A 23,180-nucleotide genomic window follows, 5' to 3' on the forward strand; every position below is an offset into this window, starting at 1 on the left:
GTACCAGGCCACTTTAGAAAGGTTGGATTTAGCAGCCAAAAGGAAAGAAAAAGTTGGTTTGGTGCATTATTTTTATTGCTTAGAGATGCAACTTTGGTTTTATTTAATGAGAAACAGTGTTTGTTTTGGTCATTTAAAAGTTACATAGCTTTATTTTAAGATTGCCCACTTCCTGAACTGTTCAACCAGCAATGCATCACATTAAAAATCATTGATACCAATTACTGGGACCATTAGAGCTTTATGTGGTAACTTGTGTGTGCTGGCTGGCAGATTAGGATTAGGAAAAACATACAGAATGGTAACAAATTTGTTTTTTTTTACATCATTTATTTCATTTAAATAATAAATGCACCACTTCCTGTTTGGCTGTACAATTTTGCACTACTCGTACCATTTATTACACAATTTTGAGGGACCATAAATTAAGCTTAATGATTTGTTACATCCTGTAGGAGTCCAAACCAAAAACTGGCCAAAATTAGAAGTTAATGTTTTACTCTAAAAAAAAAAGTCATCACATTGAGCTTTAAAGAAAGACCCTCTAAACTTGTTATTTTCATAAGGAAGAGGGTAGTTATCCTTGGAAATATCTTACTCCAGACAGTCTAATTAGCTCTACTCCCACCTGGATATATAACACACACAAACACGCACACTTACACACACACACACACACACACACACACAAACACACACCTGTAGGCAGGACCTGGATGTGTGTGTTCAGCTTGCTGTGGCTTACTTTGCCTACTTACGCTGGGCTGTCACAGTGCCTCATGGAGGAGGATACACCGCCCCCACAGGTCCTGCTGCACTCCCCCCATAACGACCAGGGCCCCCAGCCTCCGTCCACACTCTGAGGCCAGGTACCGAACGCTACACACTCCCCCTGGTAGCACCACTGGCCGGGGAGGAGCAGAAACACAGAGAGAAGAGGGGGGGGGGGACATTGGTTATTCTGCTCTAATAGAGGTGAATAATTCCTTCTAACTAAAACACAGAGTCATTTCAAGGATTATTTTAAAGTCAAGACACACGATTACCTGCAAATTATTAAAAACAGTGTCACTTTTACTGATTTCCAACAGTCACGAACACACTGTAAATTCACCTGCATTTGTACGTAATGAAATGTAGACTATACAGCACGCAGACTGATGAGGTTTTTCCTTCAGTAACACGTTCTCTCCCTCTTTTTTCCCCTCCTCTAAACACACTTGTGATTACGCAATTACTCACCCTATAATTTCATTTCCGCATTAGTCCTGTTATTTCTTTCTCTCATACCTGTCATTTTATATTTTGTAACTGCTTCTCTGGTTCCCTCCCTGTTGAGGTTTAGTATTGTGTAGTTTATGTGACTGAATTCAGTTGTGCCCCCCCCTTTTATTTTATCATTAAAGGTTCAGTTCAACATTTTTGGGAAATATACTTTATCGCTTTCTTTAAGAGAAGAGGGTGAAATAAGATCAATTTCAGAGTCAAGTCAGGGGAGATGTTACAGCCAATAACTACCTCGATTTTAAATGACGACTCCCACCTTTTGCACAGTTTCTTCCTTCTTGACGGAGGTTTATAGTCTCAAAATATAAAAGAAAGCGGTATAAAAATTCTGTCCTGATGCATTTCATGTTTTATGTAAAGCAGTTTGAATTTCCTTGCTGTTGAAATGTGCTATACTAATAAATGTGCCTTGCCTTGTAGTCTAAAATGTGTGTTTTTATTCCTACTGCAAGCCAAATCACCAATAGGTACAAATATAGTAACCTAAACTTGAACCTGAGCATTTAAAAGAAGAAAAAAGACATGCTTTCTCCTAAAAATACAATGAATCCAAAACATACAGCTACTCAGTTCCGTATTATCAGCGCTTTAATATTAATTGGCGTATGTGTGTATACCTATAGTAACTATTTCTTGTGTGTATGTGTATTGTAAGGATTAATGCATAACCTACTTATGTTTTATCTTGCCTATGTAAAGCACTTTGTGACTTATGTCTGTGAAAAGTTCTACATATGTATATAAATACATTTTACTTAATGACATACTTAGGTTGTCCTGCTACAGAGTCATTCAGTCTGGTTTGACCGTAAGCTTATCGTGGCTAATGTAAGCAAACTTAAATAAGTATTAAGGTAAATATAGTTGTAAAATTGGCATTACTTAGTCAGTCCATGTTTTTTTAGGTAGGTTAGCATTATCACTTGCTAGCTATTTGAAGTCATTGTTCAGTAAATGTTACATTTTACAAGTCTAGAAGCACACAGCTAGCATTAGCTTTAGCTACGTTAAAAAATATGCAAAACGAGCAACGTTGCAGCTGATTTATTTACATGTTGAATATTAGTTGTTAAACATACATATGAACATAAATGTAAAAGTGAACATTTGTGGGTTTAAAGGGATTTCTGTGTTACTATTTCAACAGCCTGATGCGAAAACCAGCCTTAAAACCTAAAGCAAGCTAAAACCACAGAGTGTTTTTTAATATTTCTGTTCATGTATAGACTAATTAAACACAATATATTATGTAAATAAGATAGCTTTAAAGTTAGAAGACACATTTTCTTCACTGTGGACGAAGCCAGGCTAACTGTTTCCCTCTGCCAGCAGTCTTAAAGCTAAACTAGGCTAACTATATACTGACTCCAACTCTGACACACTTAACACCAGAAAGTAGAGGAAAATCAAATGAAGTGTATTTCCTTTCATTTGTGCAATTTCTGAGTATGTCGGTTTTACAAAAAAAAAACCCAAAAACAAAACAAAAAGTTTGTTTTTAACTTTCCTGCACACATTTTTCCTTAAAACCATCATATTATCAAAGTATAATTACTGATTTGGAAAGTTTCTGTATTTTTTTTGTTTTTTTTGTTCATTGTTTCCACTGTACTGTGATTCAGAGGGCTGGAAAGGGCTGCGTGGTGCTTTGAGCAGGAGTGTTTTAAGCCTCATGCTAAGCTGTTCAGAGATCCAGAGGGAAGAGGGGATCAGAGACGGCCCTTTGTCTCTCCAACTGTGTCAGTAGGTTAAGAACCCAGAGAGACTGGGACAGTCAAGGTGAGAGGGCTACGTTGGGCCACTGTCCTCTTTCTCCAAATTAGTCACTCACGTTCTGAGACGCTGTGTAAACAAGATTAGCGTTTGGGAGAGAGAGGAGAGAGGAGCGACGAGCGAGCGAGGAGTCACTTTGGACACAGAGGGGAGGAAGATGAAGTCTGGTTTCAACAGCAGACTGGGAGTAGGTATCTGTGAATCCATTTGAACACAGTAAAAACACAAAAACTCCTCTGTGTCTGTCAGTTTCTCTCTCTCTCTCTCTCTCTCTCTCTCTCTCTCTCTCTCTCTCTCTCTCTCTCTGCCCCTTCCCCCAGTCTATCTCACTCTCTCCCCTCTCCTGTTGGGAGGGCCTCTCTCCATTACACGCAGAGTGAGAAATGGCTGACATTCATATTCCTTTGAAGCTGTCCCCGGCAGGGGCAGACAGGGTATGCCACTGGCTCTCCTAAAGCTGCTCCAAAAGCTGTTCCAAAGCCCCCCAGGCTCAACCTGGGGCCCCCTGTGTTGTCCAGGACCCTGTCCGTGGGCCCCGGTCCTCAAAGGCTCCACTGAGCTAATGGTAATGACGGGTGACAGCTCGTGACACTCTCCCATTCTTCCCTTTTAGACCTCGGACCATCCGGTGACAATGGCTGCCGTAATCCGTGTTAAAACTGTCTCCCCTAACCTGGCTGGCATCAACAGTGGGCTGATGACCTAAAGCCTGGTGTGTGTGTGTGTGTGTGTGTGTGTGTGTGTGTGTGTGTGTGTGTGTGTGTGTGTGTGTGTGTGTGTGTGTGTGTGTGTGTGTGTGTGTGTGTGTGTGTGTGTGTGTGTGTGTGTGTGATTGCACCCATTGCATGAGTGAGTGCACACACACCGGGAATGCTGCCCCTTCCCAGAGCGGGATAGATGCAAGTGGAAGCAGCGAGGTACCACTAGCCGAGGCTAACTGCTGCACCCAGAGGAGAGTAGTGAAGTGCTCATTTCACATCACCAGCTGCTGCATCATGGGTATTAAAGGGTAAATTCTCCCAAATTACAAAAAAACTTTTTTTGACTTCCCTCTTGTGGATTCTGGCCAGGCAGTTAGTTTTGGTTCTATTTGTCCAGCTTTTGAGATAACAGACTTTAAGATTTATACAAAGGAGCTGAACCAAAATTTGTGATGCTCGCAGCTTTGAACTTTACATCAAAACAGCAATATCTCTTTACCAAAAAAGAAATCAAGCCATTACGCTTAATAATGCAAAGGAACTCTAACCCTAATCGTGATGCAGAAGAAGAGCTTTCAAGACTTTTCACATGGACTCTTTCTTCAGTCTCTCCACAGTGAGATCTGTGGTTTATTACAGAGTGAAGGCCTGATAACACCAGCATTAATCAGGGCAAAAGTTTGGAACAAATTAAGTTAATTTCAGGGGAATCACATCCACAATAAACCTTTCTTCTTTTTTTTCGCATAGAGTTCAAGTTTGATAAGTAATGACATGCAAATTCCCACCATAATCAATTCCAACTGTCTTAACAGAGCTGACAATAAAGGAAACGCAGAGCCGGCGAGTCCAAAATGAAGAAAATGATCAAATTAGCTGTCATGCACCTTACACTCGTGCCAGAGAATAAACGTCTCCTGGAGTCGATGGTTTAAATACAGTTGAAATAAACTTATTTGAACAAGATAACCAGCTAGCTTGGCTGGCTACTGTAACCAAGGGCTGCAACAAACAACTATTTCCATTTTCGATTAACCAGATTATTATCTTGACGAATTGTTTAGTCTGTGAAAAACCCTAATAATGACTTCCCAGAACCCAAAGTGATCTTTAAATCACTTTTTATCAAGCAACAAACAAAAAAATATATCATTTACTATTTTATATGATTAAAAAATATGCAGTAAATCTTCATATCTGAGAAAAAATGTCAGAAAAGATGAATCAATTATGAAAATATTGACGACAAATGAACTTATTAGCTAATCATTGCAGCTCTAAATGTAACCAAGCACTTGAAAGACAAATCATAGTTTAGTTATTAACGCTAAAACTTGCATAAAATGATATTCACATCTATTATATTTGTGTGGAAATCTTAGAGAGAGAGAGAGATCTTAAAGAGAAACCATTCAGCTTAAGCAAGAAAAAATGTTTTTTTTCTCTATAATTTGGCAGAAACCTTTAAACGTAAGAGGAAGATTAAATGACTTACCCCTTTCTCGATGCTGCCCGTCTGGCACAGAGTCCCCTCTGCAGCAGGGATACTGTTAGTAACACAGCGGTTGCTTTTGCTAAGGCACCAGAGCTCTCTACACACTTCCTAGGAAAGAAGGCAAAAGCAAGTTGGTCAGAATAAATCAATTCAGCAAGACAAGGGGGGGTGGATTTCTGAATAAGGGGTGAGGATGATTTATCAGCAGCTTTTGGTGGTTTTCCTCTTTGTGTTTTTCTTCTTTTCGTTTGACAGCAGTGAGACAAATAAAAAAAAACACTATGAAAATGTATCTATAAATCTACACGATCCCAGATCAAATCAGAGGATGAGAGGAGTTGATGAGACCGCATCAAGAACTGCTCACTTCAAGCGCCCATATGCTTTGGATCACTGTGCATCTTGAGCAATACGCCAAGGGTCACTGGGTGCTCTTAATGTTCTCTTATGAGAAATGAAGAGTCAGCTGGATCAACACCATGACTAATGTTTGCTCACGTTCACCTCAGGACCACACGGGACCGTGACATCAGTTCAAGAAATCCCATTTCTGCTTCTTAGGGGAAATCAAGAGTGAGCAATAGGCCCCCCAAGTCTTAGATAAAGACGACTTGTAGGCCTAACAAATATCTTGAGTATTACTGAGTGGTCTGGATAAACATCATATCTCCATCTTCTCCTCCTCACTCCTCAGTCTAGAACATAAGGAGAATCCATTTAGATTACTAAAAAAAGAAGGAAGGGAGTGTGTGTGTGTGTGTGTGTGTGTGTGTGTGTGTGTGTGTGTGTGTGTGTGTGTGTGTGTGTGTGTGTGTGTGTGTGTGTGTGTGTGTGTGTGTGTGTGTGTGTGTGTGTGTGTGTGAGACGGAGAGAGAGAAGACAGCACAAGTTGCCCCCAAATAAATTAAACCATAAAGTGAACACATGTTACAAGGACAGCTCTGCACAACCTTGCATTAGATTTCCCATTAAACTGAACTGGGTCGCCCTGAGTTTCAACTTCAAAGGCTTTTACAGGACAATTGTGTACGGCAGAAGAGCAGGCCCATGAAAAAGAGTTATGGTCCCACGCATAGATTCTGACCCCCGAGGTCAGTAAATATGCCACGGCCCTGCAGCTCCCTGAGCCTATCCAGATTAAATAAAGCAGCAAACTGCCACTCTCTGGTTGCAGCGACTCCCCTCTGCCAGCTGGTTTCAATAAGCCGTCCCGCTGCTCCATTCACTATCTCGGCCCCGCTAAAAGGTCAGCGGGCCGGGCCCTAACGAACATGGACGTGGCCTGATGGATTTACGCTAAGAGAGAACAAGCTGGTGATAAAAAAACAAAAAAAAGGGGCAGGGGGCACTCTGTAAGGGTCTCACTAATATAGCTATCAAAGGTTTGTTTGTTTTTCATACCTCTAGCTTCCAGTACTGCTCAGGTTTGCCTGTCGTTATATTGGTAGCTGCGAGCTGTCGAACTGTGGAGTCGGGAGTATCATTAAAGCCGAATTAGTGGCGTAAATTACCCTCAAACTTCCTCTCTCGACGTCTTTGTTACTTTTCCCACCTTTGACACGGTCTCACGCTGTGATTTAAGGATCTTTTAAATGTTTGAATTTAGTTGAACCCCCTGAAGGTGTCATGGGCCATATTCGGTGAAATATTGCTGTTGTATTGTTCTACATCAGTGGTTCTCAACCTTTTTTGGTAATGACCCCTAAATACAAAGCAAGATGTACTTTGGTTTGATTTGTGAACAGCTCATGTAAAAGAGGGACACTGCCTTCTTACTGATTTAGTCCAGTGTTTGGAGCCCAATCAGAGCATAAAACCCTTTGTATTTTTAATTAATAAAGAGTATCTTTGTCCATATAAATCATGCATGAGAGGAAAAAATAAAGCTTGTTTGGTCCCATAATGCTTCTTTTGTCTTCTGTTTTGTCATAACAAGTTTAGTCAAACCCAAAACCATGTCTTTATAATAAAAAATGATCTCTATAAAGCATTTTGATTAACCAGGATCTTAAAAAAGTATTCTCTTACATAAACAGCTTGTGACTGCTTTTACAAGGTTTTATAAAAATAGTAACTTAACTGAGACGTAATTTGGTTTTATTACCAGTCATTCAATGAGTGTTGAGCTCACTAGGGCCCCGTCAGTTTTAATCCTACTGAATTAGGAGAGGAGGCGCAGATAAATGAGCACTTTTTAAAATTCAAATGGAGCAAAAAGTGATCGCCCAATACCGTTTTTACCTGCACAACTCAGCAAAAAGTAGCTAAATTTTTGGAGAAAACAACCCAATCTTGCAGCAGTTTGAATCATTTTTAGAGGTATCTGTAAGGGCCAAATATTTTCATAACCAATTACCAATCTACCAACTATTATCTTGATTAATTAACTAATCACTTGGTCTATAAAACATCAGAAAATGTGTTATCAAAGGTCTTGATTTGTCCAAAAGTCTAAGACCAAAAGATAATTGAGTTAAGAGGGAAAAAAACAGCAAATAATCCTAATTTTAACGCTTGGAACTGTCTGATTTTTGGTGTTTTTGCTTTAAAAAATGACTTAAAACAATAAATCAATTATGAAAATTGTTGCAGATGAATTTCTCTAATCAGTTAATCATCTAATAAACTAATCTCTGCAGCTCTGCTCTCCAGTATTTCACAAGATAGAAGCAAAAATGTAGGGATGTTTTTCTTACTTCCTCTCTCCGATAATCATCTCACGAGCTGCAGAGGACACATCGGGTCGTGTGTGCTGGTTAATTTCAGTCTCATCCTGAATTAATATGCTGTAGATTTGTTGTTGAAAGGACTGCAAATCATGTGTACTATCTCACAGTCTGAAGCTGAAGGAGTTGCCATTCTTGTGCAACTTTTATTTTTTATCAGTAAAATATATCTTTTAAAAACAACTGCAATATGACTTGTGTGTGATATTATTTATAGTTTTATTCCAGATTTTTTTTTTTTAATTTCCCCCCTTGCTTTCTCATCACTGTGATAAGAAAATGCAAAAAAAATACATCCACTTAAATGCAAGAGAGAGAGAGACAGAGAAGTTCAGCAGGTTATGAGTGAACCGCAGCGTCAGTAAACCAGATTCTTCCATTCATTAAGACCTTTTTTTATTCATTTCTGTGGTCACGTCTTGTCCTGTGTGCAGTCGCAGAGGGCATCTCTTTCACAGATGGCCGTATGAAACAGATCTGATTTGTCAGAAACTCGCAATCTTGCTCTGTTGAATCAGAGCTGGAATCCAATCCGCTCATAAATGGGTGTCTTTCATGCTGATCTAAAACCACAATTATGAGTTTATGAGCCAAAATAACAGGGCTTGATTTGGGAGGCCTGTTATAATCTGCTGTCAGATATTTCTTTCAATGAAATGAAATAACTCTATGATCTCAGCTAATCTTCGTCCCCCTTTTTCTTTCCTATCGTGTGCCCAAATATTTATGTAACGCAAACCAATATCACGTTATTGTTCATTAAAATCTGCGAAGGATCTTTTTCAGCCGCTCTTTTTTTTTTTTTTTTTTACCGTGCGGTTGTTTCTTGTCTTTCATTGCTCACTGTGTTACTTTTTATGTACCGAGGATTTCTCATTACCGGAGCAGAGAGAGAGAGAGAGAGAGAGAGAGAGAGAGAGAGAGAGAGAGAGAGAGAGAGAGACAGAGAGAAAGGGAGGTGGGGGGATCATTATCATCACAGAATGAGGCAAGTGTTGACTTCTATCCTTCATCTCTTTGTCGGCGAAGTTTAGAGATTAAAAAGAAGAATAAGGCGACGTGTGGAGAGACACCTCTGCACCAGCTCTTAGTTGTCAGGCAATTATAAAACAATTATCTCCTTTTGCATGTTTATCTCCCCCATCTCAACCAGGAAATATAAACCTTGACGAAAACTGTTGTTATTACCTTTATTACACCTTATCATGCACATAAATTCCACCTTAAATCCAGCGTTTACCTGTACTCTCCTTCCTTCCTTTTTGGGATAACTCACAATATGGACCTCATTAAGGATCATTTTTTACGGAGCTCAAACACTTAGTAAATTAAGTGGTTAGTCAATCAACTGAACAGTTATTTGAAAGCCTTTTTAAAAAAAACATTTTTCAAGTAAAAATGTCAAACATTACCTCATCCCGGTTTTTTAAATGTGAGGATTTTCTGCTTTTCTTTATATTTTATGATTCAATATCTTTTTTTCTCCTTTCTTTTTTTAAAATGTAATAGTGTTTTGGACTTGAGATCAGAAAAAAGGAGTTGTTTATAGACGTCACCTTGGCCTCTGAGAATCGTAGACTAAACCATTAATTGTAGAAAATAATCTGCAGATTATTCAACAATGAAAATAAATGTTAATTACAGCTTTAATAAAGTAACATGAGGCCAGAGAGGGACTGATGTGGAGCTAAAAACTGAGTTGGCTTGGAGTTAATCAATGTGACTGAGAGCAAAAACACTTTTATGACATTATACAATCGCTGTCTCCTTAGAAATTACTTTCAAATACGACTAAAATTGTTTTCCCCAATTATGTTGCGTAAACGTAATCGCTGCCTGGATTATGTTCACAGGCAACAGTACTTCAGATGATTTAAGTGCTTCATTTATATATCGTGCTGAAGTGGGAGGAAGGAGATCGGGGGTGGGTGACCTGCTTAGGGTTCAGTTTAGGCAACAAAAGCATGTTGCTTAAGTTTAGTGAAGGATCGTTGTCTCGCTTAAATCTTGATAAACATGTTAAGCTTCGAGTAATATGTGGATTTTTTCTGTATTAAAGGTGGTTTGTAGAATTTAATGGCATTTAGAGGAACGGATTAGGCAGAAATGGTATATAATGGTCACAAGTATGGTTTAATTCATGTATAACCCTCTAAAAATGAGAATCTTTATGTTTTTGTTACCTGAGAATGAGCCCTTTATATATACATAGGGAAGCAGGTCATTTTCAACAGAGGCCGCCATGTTGCACCGCCATGTTTCTACAGTAGCCCAGAATGGACAATCCAAACACTGACTCTATAGAGAGACTTTTACATATTTTTTTGCAAGTTTTGCAGCTAACGTAGATTCTCCTACACGCTCGGGAGGGTGAGGATATTTATTTGGATGCAATCTTCAACCTCACCACTAGATGCCACTAAATCGTACACACTGCTCCTTTAAACAAAGATAATCTTTCTCTAAACTTAACCGAGCCGAGTTACATATTGCTGTAGTTTCTACTGATTTTGTTGTACTGCAGGATGAGATATTATCGTGGAAAGAAAATGACTAGGTACGTTGTCACTAAATATTTCACTCATCTGCTCAGTTTCAACATTTTTGCATTCGGCCAGCATTACGTTTACTGCAAAATGTCACTGCTGTTGCAATGTAGTTGCATATAAATGTCATTTCTAGGAGACATTGACGAAAAAACTGGAATAAATTTTGCATCGGTGCAATGTGGCTGATTCCTGATCCACTTAATAAGGTTGGTATCAGCAGAGATCAGGTGGACCAGACTGGTGCATCCCTTCTTCTCTACCTCCAAATATCTAACTGTATAGTCGCAGCACTCAACATTAACGACAGCCAACAACTCCACCACGTGTCATTTCCATAAAGCTCTTTCCATCTTTTCATTTGGTTGTATGTGTGAGATTCATTTAATCCCTTTCAAGACTTTTTCCAAATTTTTATTTCACCTATTTAATAAAGCCATAAAATACCCTAAAATAATTATTTTCAAAGTGTGTCACAGCACTTTAGGTCACATGTGATGTGCTTAGAGAGAAACTACAGTACCTTCTACTTCTACAGATTTGTGTGCAGCAACATTTATAGGTCTTATGGGGCTTTTCCATTATACAGCTCTAGCACTAGTCGACTCGACTCTACTCGGTTTGGTACCAGTCACGTCGTTTTCCATTACTTCATAGAACCTCCTCAACGTGAGCGGGGTCGTCATAGCACGGCTGCGCGAAACTGCCATGACATCATTTTAAATGCGACACAAACACATAAACAATGGAGGACATGGAAGCGATTGTGTACTTGCTGCTGTATGTGGCTTTTTGTCACACACACAAAGCAAGAAAATTGAACCGTTATTTAAAAATAGCAGGTTTTGATTCTTGTGTCGGACGCCGCGCTCATGACTCTTCCAGTGAAAACTCTCTGACCAATCAATGACCGGCAGTCTGTTGACGTCACATTTTAGTATCGGCTCGGCTCGCTTGGAACCTCACCAGAGCAGGTACCAAAAAAAGCACCAGATACCAGGTATTATCCATAATGGAAACGCATAAACAACCAAGTAGTTCTAGAACTGTACAATGGAAAAGCCCCATTAGAGACTCATTGCTGATGGAAATAAATGATCTGATACCTGAAAATCGCTCCACTCTTCACTTATCAGTCATACTAGGGCTGCAACTAACAATTATTTTGATTATTATTAATTGTATCAATTGTATTTTATTTTAAATTGAATGCGGTGAAGCACGGAGCCTGAAAAGTGTACTAGTTACTGTCTGGACTGTGTATTATTGGTGACTTTGGGTCAATGAGCAGCAGAGTGGTGTGAAAGATGCTGGTTTCTTACCCCATACTTGCACTGGCGCGAGGAGGCTCCATACTGGAAGCGACACTGCTCGTCTGCATCGTACACCTGCCCCGGGGCCACTGTTGGGTACAGGAAGTCTCGTTTCAGAGGTTCATTGTCCAGACACGTCCCCCGACCTGAGCTGTCAAAAAAACAAACCTACAATAGAATTGTTTCTTACACAAAGGAACCTTTCTACACTTTCTGCGAGAAGTGCCAAGATTGGACGATTAACCCCCCCTCCTCCTCCCCTTCTCCTAAACACCACCACCACCTTCTCTTTAAGACTTCAGCTGGTGTTGTGTGACTCTTTTAATTTTGCCATCAAACTACCATTGTAGGAAGCTTGTCAGGGATCTCAAATGACATGTAATTAATGTTGATATTACACATCAACACCTCCTCATCAAAGGCAGCCGTTGAAGCACAAGGCAGGAGACTTTTTTTTTTTTTTTTACCAGAGGCAAAGAGGGCAGGCTGTGTGTTAAAAAGACCAGCCCTCTCTGATTATATGCTCCACTATTCTGTATGTCACTGCTTGTACTGAATCCACACAGGAGCCAATAAAATGACAGAGCGGGGAAAAGGAAGAGAAAAATCTGGAGTGAGCTATGGGTCATATGTCCAGGCCTAGGATTATGTTTAGTCTGTTTTGTCAGATAGAAATATGTGCACTCACAAAGAACTCAAAGGAGGAGGGGGAGAGGGGGGGAGGAAAAGAAACACACAGCAGTTTTGTATTTTACTAGCTTAAAATATAAAAAAAAAAATACTTCAGATTGGCTTTTTTGCTGATTCTGGGTTTACACACTGAGCCGCGGATGCTGTTTTCTTTGCGAGTTACTAAAATCACACACAAGACAAGTTTCAGTTCGGGGAAGAAACCGTATTTCATTTTGATCTCTGCCTCCTCTTCTTCTCCCTGAGTCAGAGGACTCTCTCAAGGCAAAATATTACTACGACTATTTACTATAACACTGTGTTCTTTCCAGCTGTGGCAGCTGCAACATGCAGTGGAATGCTTCCCATCCCTCGAAAGGAAAAGTGGGCCCGGTGACAACAATAACGTAGAGAGCTGTGCTTTATGATTGAGCAAACTGCAACTTTGACCCAGAATAAAGACTGAAAGTAAAAGAGCATTAAAGAGAGAGTTCAACCAAAATTACAAAACACATTTTTTTCTCACTTAACCTCTGGAGATCTCCAGTCATGCAGATAGTTTTGAGATATGCGTGTGTCAGAGATTTCTTTCTACAGTGGCTGTGAAACCTCAAGACTCTGAGATTTAAAGTCCAATTCCACTCAAAAATGTGTTTTCGGTTTGTTTTCACATTCATCTGCTGCTATCTTAAGTCTATCTTAAACAAACAAACACCAAATTTACTGAAACTTTTAAAGGATCCGATCGCAAATGTTCAAGTCTGTCTTACTCAGAAGCCCAAATGAACACTGAAACAGGTATTGTTTTATATAATCGCCTTAATTGTCACATCAAGGAACCCTATATTGACACAAATTAGACCACAGACCGCCAGTTGTTAGGATTTTGTCCCAGAGTCCCACATCTGATTAGACTTTACTTTGAGATATTTCATTACAGAACGTGTATTAAACCCATCACCAAAATAGTCCTACTTTCTGTCATTGTGTTACTTATGGATTCAATTACTGTTTTTCTTGCTGTAATCATTCCTCCTGTTCATACTGACCATTAGAAGATCCTTTCATAATGCACTTACAATGGAAGTGATGGAAGACAAAATCCACAGTCCTCCTTCTGAAGCTAATATGAAGCTTCAGTCGTCCAAATGAGTCAAATCTTCATCTTCTATGCTTCAACTTTACAGTGTTTTTAGTGCCAACGTCCCTCTTTTTGTTACTATACTTCCACCACAGCTCAACAGGGAAACACTAAGAGGGAATTTGATGCTAAAAATGTGTCAGAAATCACTTGATATGATTAACTCAGACAGCTGAAGCTGAATAGAAGCTGATCATCTATTTTTAAATGACATCTACCTACTTGTTTCCAGCAGTTCAACTTGTGAAATGAGAAATATTTGCAATATATTCATGGATTCAGACTTTTGCATTGAGTCTTAGATGTCATTTTAGTGAAGTAAATGATCTTTTATTTTGCAGAAAAAAACAAATTAGCCACAGATTACATAGAAAACAGATTATGTTATACTTCATAATCATCCAGAGTCATTTTAACAAATTAAAGGGGCATTTTGATCTAATGTTGGATGCGTCGACCATCCTGTTACTTATTTTATTCATTCATTTAGCTGAACAGGTCATGGATTAGGAAGATAACATTAGTTGGTTCAATTAACTGTGCAACGTAAGAGCAAATCTCTATGTTGAGTTGGTTTTAAATTTAGTTTATAATTCAGTGATGCATAAATCACCTGTTAAACGCTTCTGTTATAACTAGAACTTATGCTCCGTCTCCTGTTGTTTAAACAGCATCGATGCACAATTTAAAGTTAATTTTAAATGTTAAACGTCTTGTTTTCCTCAACAGTTTAACGACAGCATAAATTTCTATTGTTTAATATGGAACTGCACGCTCTAAAAATGACTTTTTTGGCCACTACTGAACAATAAAACAAGACATATAATACATGCTGTTTGTTTTCATCCCAGAGTCTTAAATTTAAAAAAAGAAGAAAAAAAGCATTTTAAGCCGAACTTAAATGTTCCAAACTCTTTCTTGATTCCCCTTCTCTTCCCTTCTTTCTCTTGTCTTTCCTCCATCTTTCTGTCCATCCCCATGTTCTCAGTTACTGAATGGAATAATCCTATTTCTTGGCTCTTGTTCCTCGGAGGACCCTCTCTCATCCGAGAAAGAGAGAGAGAGAGAGGGAGAGAGAGAGAGCCAGACAGACAAACCAGCCTCAGAGGCCCTTCGGACTCCCTGTGAACTAAGGGGCAAGCCTCACTATTTATTGGTTTGTACAGAGACAAAATAGTCAAAAGTTTAAACATAGAGGCTATTATTTGACATTGTCGCAAAGGCTTCCTGTCCGGTGGATACGGCCAAATTCATTATGCCGAGCAGGAAATATCCTCTAATAAACGGTGGTGGTGGTGGGGGGGGATCAGCATCAGCGATCCATGAACTCTGACATTGCTTCATTTACGTAGATATTAACCATGCTGTGCTGATTGGATCCAAGCAGCGGTGAGACAACAGCGTGATTAACCCGACAATTATCATAAGGCACAAGTCTAATATCAAATTCAATAGAGAATGAGCTCCCTGAGAGGTTTTTTTTTTTTTTTTTTTTTTTTTTTTTTAATAAAGCCGAACTTGCTTGCCTGTCTGTCTGTTAACATTTATAACAAACTGGCACGCAGACTTTGGGAGAATAAACTGTGACTGAACTGTGAGTGCATTCATAAACCATTCCTAAAAAACCCAAACAAAGCGCCACATATTGCTGCAGAAAGATGATGAATCTAGGCCAACACCACAGCCAAAGTTGTTTACTTGGCAAGGAGAGGCATGTGCGATATCCAAAACTCTGATCGAGGGAGAGAAAGGGAGGATAATTGGAGTTTACAGACAGAACCCCTTTTGTAAGAAACATTCAAAAAAAGGCAATAAAACTAAAATGAAAAGAAATAACCCAAAGAAACAGACTGATACAAACCGGAGGGATAATATACGCTGAGTAAGTTCGGCTCAGAGTTAAAGTAAGTAAGTAAATCAGCTCCGGTCATCCTCGGATACTCGAGCCAGACAACCGAGAGGAACCCGGCGGTGCAGCAGAGAAGCGGCTCTTTGTGTCCCAGTTGGAAGCTGGCAATATAATGCTGTCATCTCTGTCACAAGTGCACTTCACAAACCCTCCTCTAACAGCTTTCAGCCCGGAAACATCATCTGACAACCGCGGCTGGTATTATCCGCTTTCTTGGGAGGGCTTGGCTTAAAACTAAACATGAATACACAAGCAGACACACACACTTAAACACACACATACACACACACACACACACACACACATCCTACCAACACCTCACTGCAGGGTTGTATATTACGGATATTTTTTTAAAGGAGAAGTGAAAAGTAAAGACAGAAAACGATGGCTCTCTGTAGGTCTATAACTGCACTGAGAAAGCAAAGTTACAAATTGAGATATTTTCAATCCCCCTCTGCTTCTTTGCAAGGGGGCAAGCTTAAATAAATAGGCTCCATTATCCAGGGGCGCAATAAAAGATAACACTCTGAAAATGAGGATAATGTGAGAATAATGTGTTCTTTATGTCTCTAACAGAGCTTTTCATTATCATTTTATTATCATTACTGTGCACAAGCACGCATGTTAAGACAGTAGGGCAATGAGTGCAGAAGATTGAGCTCCCATAATAAACTTCTGTTACTGTTACTACTCTGAATTCAACCATAAACTGAAACTCACCCTGACCTCTGACCTCCACTGTAACGTATTTAACAGCCTGAGGCTCGATAATGTTTTACACTGTGGTCTTAATCACTAATTTGAGGCCTTATTATAAGTGTGTTGGTGGTCATTTTGGAGATAATTGCTCCTTTATAATAAGATTTGAAGACTTATATTAGCTTTGATGTCTGTTGTGTGGGTGTTGAAAGGGTTGGGAAGGTTATTGTGGAAATGTAATAGGTTACAGATTACTAGTTACCTTATTTAAAATGTAATAAGCAATGTAACTATTTCAATTACTTAGGTTAAGTGTTCCCATTAAGCAACAAAATCAAAGTTCAGGTGTTTTTCATGGATACTGACATGATTTATAAGGGAGATCATTTCTTATAAAGCAACATTTATCTCTCATTTGAAAATGTATTCATTAGTTCATGTAGATGTTGGAATATAAAATATATTAGATATTTGATGAAAAAAGTCAAAAGTGCGACTATTGTTGCAATATTTCTGTAAGTTTAATGTTAATTAGCTTAATTAGACTTGTGTTAGCCCAAGTTTGCACAACACTTTTTTGGGTAAACATCTGACAAAATTCCCTCTCTTTTAACTCCTAACTTTTTTCCTCTCTATCATCCCCCTGAGAGAAATATCCAGCTCTTTAGCATCAAAAAATGTTCCACTATCTTCCCCCAGCTACTCACTAACTTCATTTCTCTGTCATTCGGTGCTGATCAGATAGTGTAAAGCCAACAGCTGTCTGATGCTGCTGCTGGAAACCAGACTGTCGAGAGCCAAGAAGGGTGAAACCGAAAGAGTCGAGCTGCAAAACCGAAACAATAATGAGCCACAGATCCGCGAGGAGCTGCAGGGTCAGGTGATGATTATTAGTAGATTCATCACACTACAAGCAGCCGCTTTCACATTATACACAATGCGTCATTTTGATGCATTTTTTTATATAAATAGAGCAGCTTTAACGTGAGTCTTTGCACAAATTGTTGAGTAGTTGTGCATTTTTTTCAACATTAGGATAAACAGTGACAGGACGTTGACTTTTCCTGCAAATGCCAGAAATCCTTGACCTCGTTCTGTGTGTTGGCATGAAGAAGGATGGCAACATGTTTCTCATCTGCGGGAACTGTTCTGACCACTTTTTTTTGTGTGTGTTATTTCTACACAATGAAACTGTTTCCCAACAGTGGCTCAGCCCGCCCAGGAGAGAGTACAATACGCTCACTCTCTGAGCTCTGTGTGGAGAAATGTCAGTCTTCACTCCACAGCAACCAACACTCCTCCAGTGGGATCTGTCAGATATCTTATTCAAGACCAGGGTGACTCCGGTGCTCTTTGTTTTTTTAAAGGGGACGTATGAACATTTCCACATATCTATTTTTATTCAGGGGCTCTACTGGAATATATTTGCATGATTTACAGATCTAAAAAACTCCTTATTTATCTTATACTGGCTCTTTATGCAGCTCCTCAGTTCAGCCTCTGTCTGAAATAGTCTGTTTTTTTAGCTCCTGTCTCTTTAAGGCCTCCCCTCCTGATGAGGAAGCTTCCACTAGATTTCACTTCTTTTGCTCCTTCTTTACTCAAAATATTAAAAACTTCTTATATCTGTACTTGTTTTAGTGCAAATCTGATCTGAAATATGACAGTGTACAAAGACTATAAGCCAATCTAACAAACATTGTGGGTACGTGGGAACGATCTGACATCATCACGAGGAGGAAGTAGAGGTAACTTTGCAAATGAAGCGTTTTAAGCAGGTTGAAGTCCCGACTGTAAGACTTTCAGGGAGCATTTTTACATACTTTCACCTCAAGTTTTGGCACTTTAATCATGTTTAGTATAGACATCTGACATTATAACGGTATATAAATGACAGAAAATCACGAAAAGAATCATATGCCGCCTTTTAAATCAAATCAAATTGTCATGGATAGACAGGGTTGGGAAGGTTACTTTGGAAATGTAATAGGTTACAGATTACTAGTTACTCTATTTAAAATGTAATAAGTAATGTAACTATTTCAATTCCTTAATCAAAGTAATGTAACTTATTACATTTGATGACTTTTATAATTTTCTAACCAATGTTTTCAGCTGTTACTAAATGTAAACAAAATATTGATTTCGAAGGATTAAAAACAGCAATATATGTATTCAGAATCATCAACATTTTCATTAGTAACTGTAACGGATTACAGTTACATTTATTTGGCAATTAAATAATGTAAATAGTTACTCCCCAACATTTTGTATAGAAAGAAAAGTCCTCATAGGTCAAATTGAACTTTTCTGCTCACTTCAAGTCCAATTCCAAGTAAAGCTGCTCCTATAAAAGCAGCTTTAACTCAGTGGACCCATGTTGTGCAGAAATCAGGGAAGTAGCTTTAAGTTCACTCAGTCCCGCCATGATCATAGGTATCTGATCTCTGCCAGACTCTGAAGGCCAACTCCAGATGTTTTGTCTGGCCTTCTGTAACTCTGAACTAGAAGACCTGTGAAAGTTTTTTACCATGCCAGCCTGGCAGCGCTCAGCCAAGCGGTGCATCGCTCTGCCAAAATGTCAGTGCTTTTTGCTCTTTCAGTTTATTTGCGCGCTCCAAGATTTTGTCTTCTTTGACCTATCCGCAAAACAGCGGAGCAGCGGTTGAAGGCAGCCGGCCTACACATCACCACTGAGGACCGCATGAGCTAACATCACCCGCCTTGTGGTGCGAGGATGCAAGAGTGGAAGGCACCCAGTTATCATACACAGCCGCAAGGAGGTCTGGCAGGAGTCTCGGTGATGAAATGGATGTGAATAAGTGGGGAACGACGAGCCTAGTGGGTCACCACCAGGGCCGGCCCGTGGCAGCGGAGTTGTAAAGCGAGACAGCTGCAGGAAAACAGGCATGCTGCACCTTTTTCCTCTGCAGCACACACACACACACACACACACACACACACACACACACACACATACATGCAGGCAAATCCAAACACACTCAGACTGTCCCCGAGGGAACAACCATCATCCACTTACTCGAGAAAGCTGGTGATGTAGTCTTTGCTGCAGGCAGACCAGGAGAAAGGGTTGGTGTTGGCTGTTATATGAGCGGCCATCAGTTTGGCTGTCTCGTGGCCTTTGGTGCCGCAGGAATTCCCGATGCCATCGTGGTTCATCCCGAAACTGAAAATAAGAAGAAACAGAGGGAAAATGGGTTAATGCAACTAAAAATGAGCCTTTCTGGGTTGTTAATGACACAGTTTAGATGGTTGCGGACACTCCAGGTTGCTGAATAGCAATGGATGTCTACCTCTGTGGCAGCGGCTGTAAAAAATCGAGCTCTGTGGCTCTGAAACAGCTGTGTGGAGGAGAGCCAGGGGTCAAGGGTCGAACCCTGTCTGGAGCTCGGCAGGAACGAAAAAAAGTTCTAATCACCACTCTGATGCCTGCCTGTCAATCACCGCCTGCAGGTCTGAGCAGGCAGCGGAGCAGAGGGGAGAGTAGTCACCGCCGACCGACCGACCGACTGACCGACCGACCGGGAGCCTTTAGATCAATCGAAAGAGACCCAAAACAATTTCCCTCCGACTTCGTCCTCTCTTATGAAAGCTCCTCAAGAATTTATTTAATACTGAAGGCTGAAAATAAATCATTTTAACAATTCCTTCTCTCTATAAAGAACAAAAAAAACCCTTATCTGTCTGGATATCATTTGAAAGAAAATCTCAGGTTACAGCAGGATGTCAAAGCTTACTTTTCCTTACAGTCCATGAGCACAAATCAGGTCTAATGTATATAACAAACCCGACCACATCGCACAGCCCCAAACCTGTTTTTCTAAGGCCCGGGCGTTTATGACATTTTACCCTACTCTCGAAATAAATCAGCCCCGGTTGAAACCCCGCTGCAGTGTGTGTTTTTTTTATACATCCTCTAGAAGTAGAGACTATTTTTACAACTGCCCCACAACAGAAGCAGACACGAGACATAATAAAGGAAATCGCCATCTTGCTGAACTCTCTTGAGAGGGATACGTAGACTAATACATCATCATTATTTTGCTTTATATTCAGGAAGAAAGAGCCAGAGGTATGTGGACACTGACATTTGCATGAGGAAATATGTGAAGATACAGTTCAAGACGTCTGCAGGGGGGGAGGAGGAGGAGGAGGAAGAGGAGGAGGAGGAGGCTACACGTCTGGTGAACCCAAGTAGTAAATAGTGTTTGTTTAAGAGGAATTATTAGAGCACACAATCATAGAGGTGATAAAAGGTTTTAAAGATGATCTGAACCAAAAAGAAAATTCTATTTTCCAGAAGCATGACTCACGAATTCGATGACTTAAGCCGAGACTTAACTCAACTTTGATTTTAACCAGCGACCCGAGACTGTGACTTTTAACTAAGAATGACTCGATCGACCCCAAAAACCAAAAAAAGGAGAAAACATTTTTTTTAGAACAAAGTGTGCAGCGAAACAACTCTTTATTTTACCGGATGACAGATTTCCTTTGAACTAAAGAGACTTCTAGTTTTCATGTTTCACCAGTTTAAATAACAAAGCGGTGGAAAATTGAGTCCGCTGTAGCTAAAAAAAGACATTAAAGGATGGGTTCGCAATTTTTCAAGTCTGTCCTAAAACAAGAGTCAGGAACTAAAACTAAAAAACTAAAAAGCTGTTTTTTTTGCTGTAATCATTTCTCCTGTTCATACTGACCATTAGAAGATCCCTTTATAATGCACTTACAATGTAAGTGATGGAAAACAAAACCCACAGTCCTCCTTCTGTGTAAAAAAAAAAAAAAGGATTTAGAATATATATAGAAGCTAATATAAAGCTTTAGATGTCCAAATTAGTCATATCAAATTGATTTTAACTACTTACATTCTAAGTTTCTTTCTTTTTAGAGCCAAATTCTTTCTTTTTGTTACGATTCTTCCACTGCAAGACAACTTGACCTCTGTATTGTCTTCAGATAAACTTTTAAATACATTTCTGCTAAAAACAAGGACTTCTTTTTTGGATTTTGTCTCCAATCGCTTACATTATAAGTTCATACTGACCATTAGAAGATCTCTTCATAATGCACTTACAATGTAAGTGATGGAGGACTAAATCCACAGTCCTCCTTCTGTGTAAAAAAAAAAGGATTTAAAAGTTGATCTAAAGCTAATATGAAGCTTGAGTCGTCCAAATGAGTCAAATCAACTTGATATTTTGTCTCTTCTGTGCATTAAAAAAATATATTTAAAAGTCTATCTGAAGCTAATATGAAGCTCTAAAGGTCTGAATTAGTCAAATCAAGTAGATATTTAGCTACTTACATTCAAAGTTTCTGTCTTTTTAGTGCCAAATTACCTCTTTTTGTTATGATTCTTCCACTGCAGCTGAACAGACACACAATCATGCAAAAAGAGGGATGTTTTTACTTGCTCAAAACGAGGCCTTTTTCTTTTTGGATCACTTACATCATAAATATGTTTGGAAAGGAATCTTCTTATGGTCAGTGTGAACACGAGAAATGACTGATTGGGGCGGCTGTGGCTCCTAGTGGGTTCAGAAGGTTGGTGGTTCGATACCTGGATCCTGCAGTCTGCATGTCGAAGTGTTCTTGGGCAAGATACCGAACCCCCAAATTGTGTGTGAATGGATGAATGTTGGCGTGTGTTGTGGAGCGCTTTGACAAAAAAAATCGCTTTCTAAAAACAGCCCATTTTCCATTTCAGTGAGCAAAACCTGTTTGAGTGTTTATCTGGGCTCCCGACTATTGTTTTAATCATGAACCTATTCTTTAACGTCGTCGCTGACTTATGAAAAAAAAGTGCACACTGTCTGGTTAACGTGCTCTCTGGAAGCCGGCGCGTTCAGCCAAACATCATTTTTGGAGGCGAGAGAGAGGCATCAGTCTGTAACATTACTCTTAATATCACAAGTGGACGGCGTGTTTTTGTAGTTCAACAAGACCAACAGAAGAGAGTGTTGAGTTTTCTCCAGTGAAACATTCAAGCTGCTTCATATCAATTGCAGTTGTCAAAGTTGATCAGCTCAGTTCTGTCTGTGCCCCGTGAACCACAACACAACACAGTGAGTTCCTTTCTCCTTCGTTTCCTGTCATCTCTCCACTGTAGTTATCTAATAAAAGCATCAAATGCAACCAAAATAATAGAAATTTAACTGTTGCCAAGTTGTCATTGACTTGTAATTTTGCAATTGTTGGTGAATTTAAAGCCTTTTCTTCCCGTTTCTGCCCTCTAATAGTGAAATAGAGCAGTTTTTATATCTTTTCTACTATGTTTGTCTCATGCAAGTGAAGGTTTCACACTACCCAGCTGATCTCCAGGTGGCTGTAATGTACCAAGAAACACAGAAATGCACCAACAAGGTAGAGAAGAATTTAAATATTTATACAGTATATATGATAGCTCTGAATCAGGACTTCCAATACTTTTGGTAGCTTGTAAAAAAATAAGATGAGTAAAGTGAGCAGGCTGTTATTTCACTGTGTCGTCTACATATTAGATCAACACTTCACATCTTCTGCTTCTCATCTCATTTTCAGGGTTTTTTCTATCTGTAAATATTACTTTCCCAAATCAGAACTGTAATGTTCCTGCTTAGACAGCCAACAAAAACTACACATCTCAATTCAATCTTTAAGTTAAGTCACAGGCATTTAAGATTAAAGACAAATGGATCCAATACAAGAACCAAAACTAGTTTCAGATTTGATTAAAAAATGGAAAGGAATAGGAATAATACACCTGATCATTTTGCTTTTACTGTATTAAATGTCATAAATGTATGTGAATGTAGTAAATACATGTTTAAAATGTGTTTATTATTGCTGTAAATGCATTATTCCTATTTAATAGCATTACATATGGTGAAAGATTGGCATAAAATGACTCAAAACACA

At 39.3% G+C, this 23,180-nt stretch overlaps 1 protein-coding gene across 1 annotated transcript in view; it reads right to left on the reverse strand.

The window, feature by feature from the left end:
* Positions 1-23,180, reverse strand: part of adamts6 (ADAM metallopeptidase with thrombospondin type 1 motif, 6) — a 69,380-nt gene that overhangs the window by 32,191 nt on the left and 14,009 nt on the right. The window contains exons 9-12 of the mRNA XM_062434481.1: positions 19,300-19,446; positions 11,851-11,992; positions 5,257-5,364; positions 759-904 (exon numbers count right to left, since the gene is read on the reverse strand). Of these exons, the coding sequence (XP_062290465.1) occupies positions 759-904; positions 5,257-5,364; positions 11,851-11,992; positions 19,300-19,446 (543 nt within the window). The remainder of the gene's footprint in view (positions 1-758; positions 905-5,256; positions 5,365-11,850; positions 11,993-19,299; positions 19,447-23,180) is intronic.

This window comes from Scomber scombrus, chromosome 15, assembly GCF_963691925.1.
Source record: "Scomber scombrus chromosome 15, fScoSco1.1, whole genome shotgun sequence".
Classification (NCBI taxonomy): domain Eukaryota; kingdom Metazoa; phylum Chordata; class Actinopteri; order Scombriformes; family Scombridae; genus Scomber; species Scomber scombrus.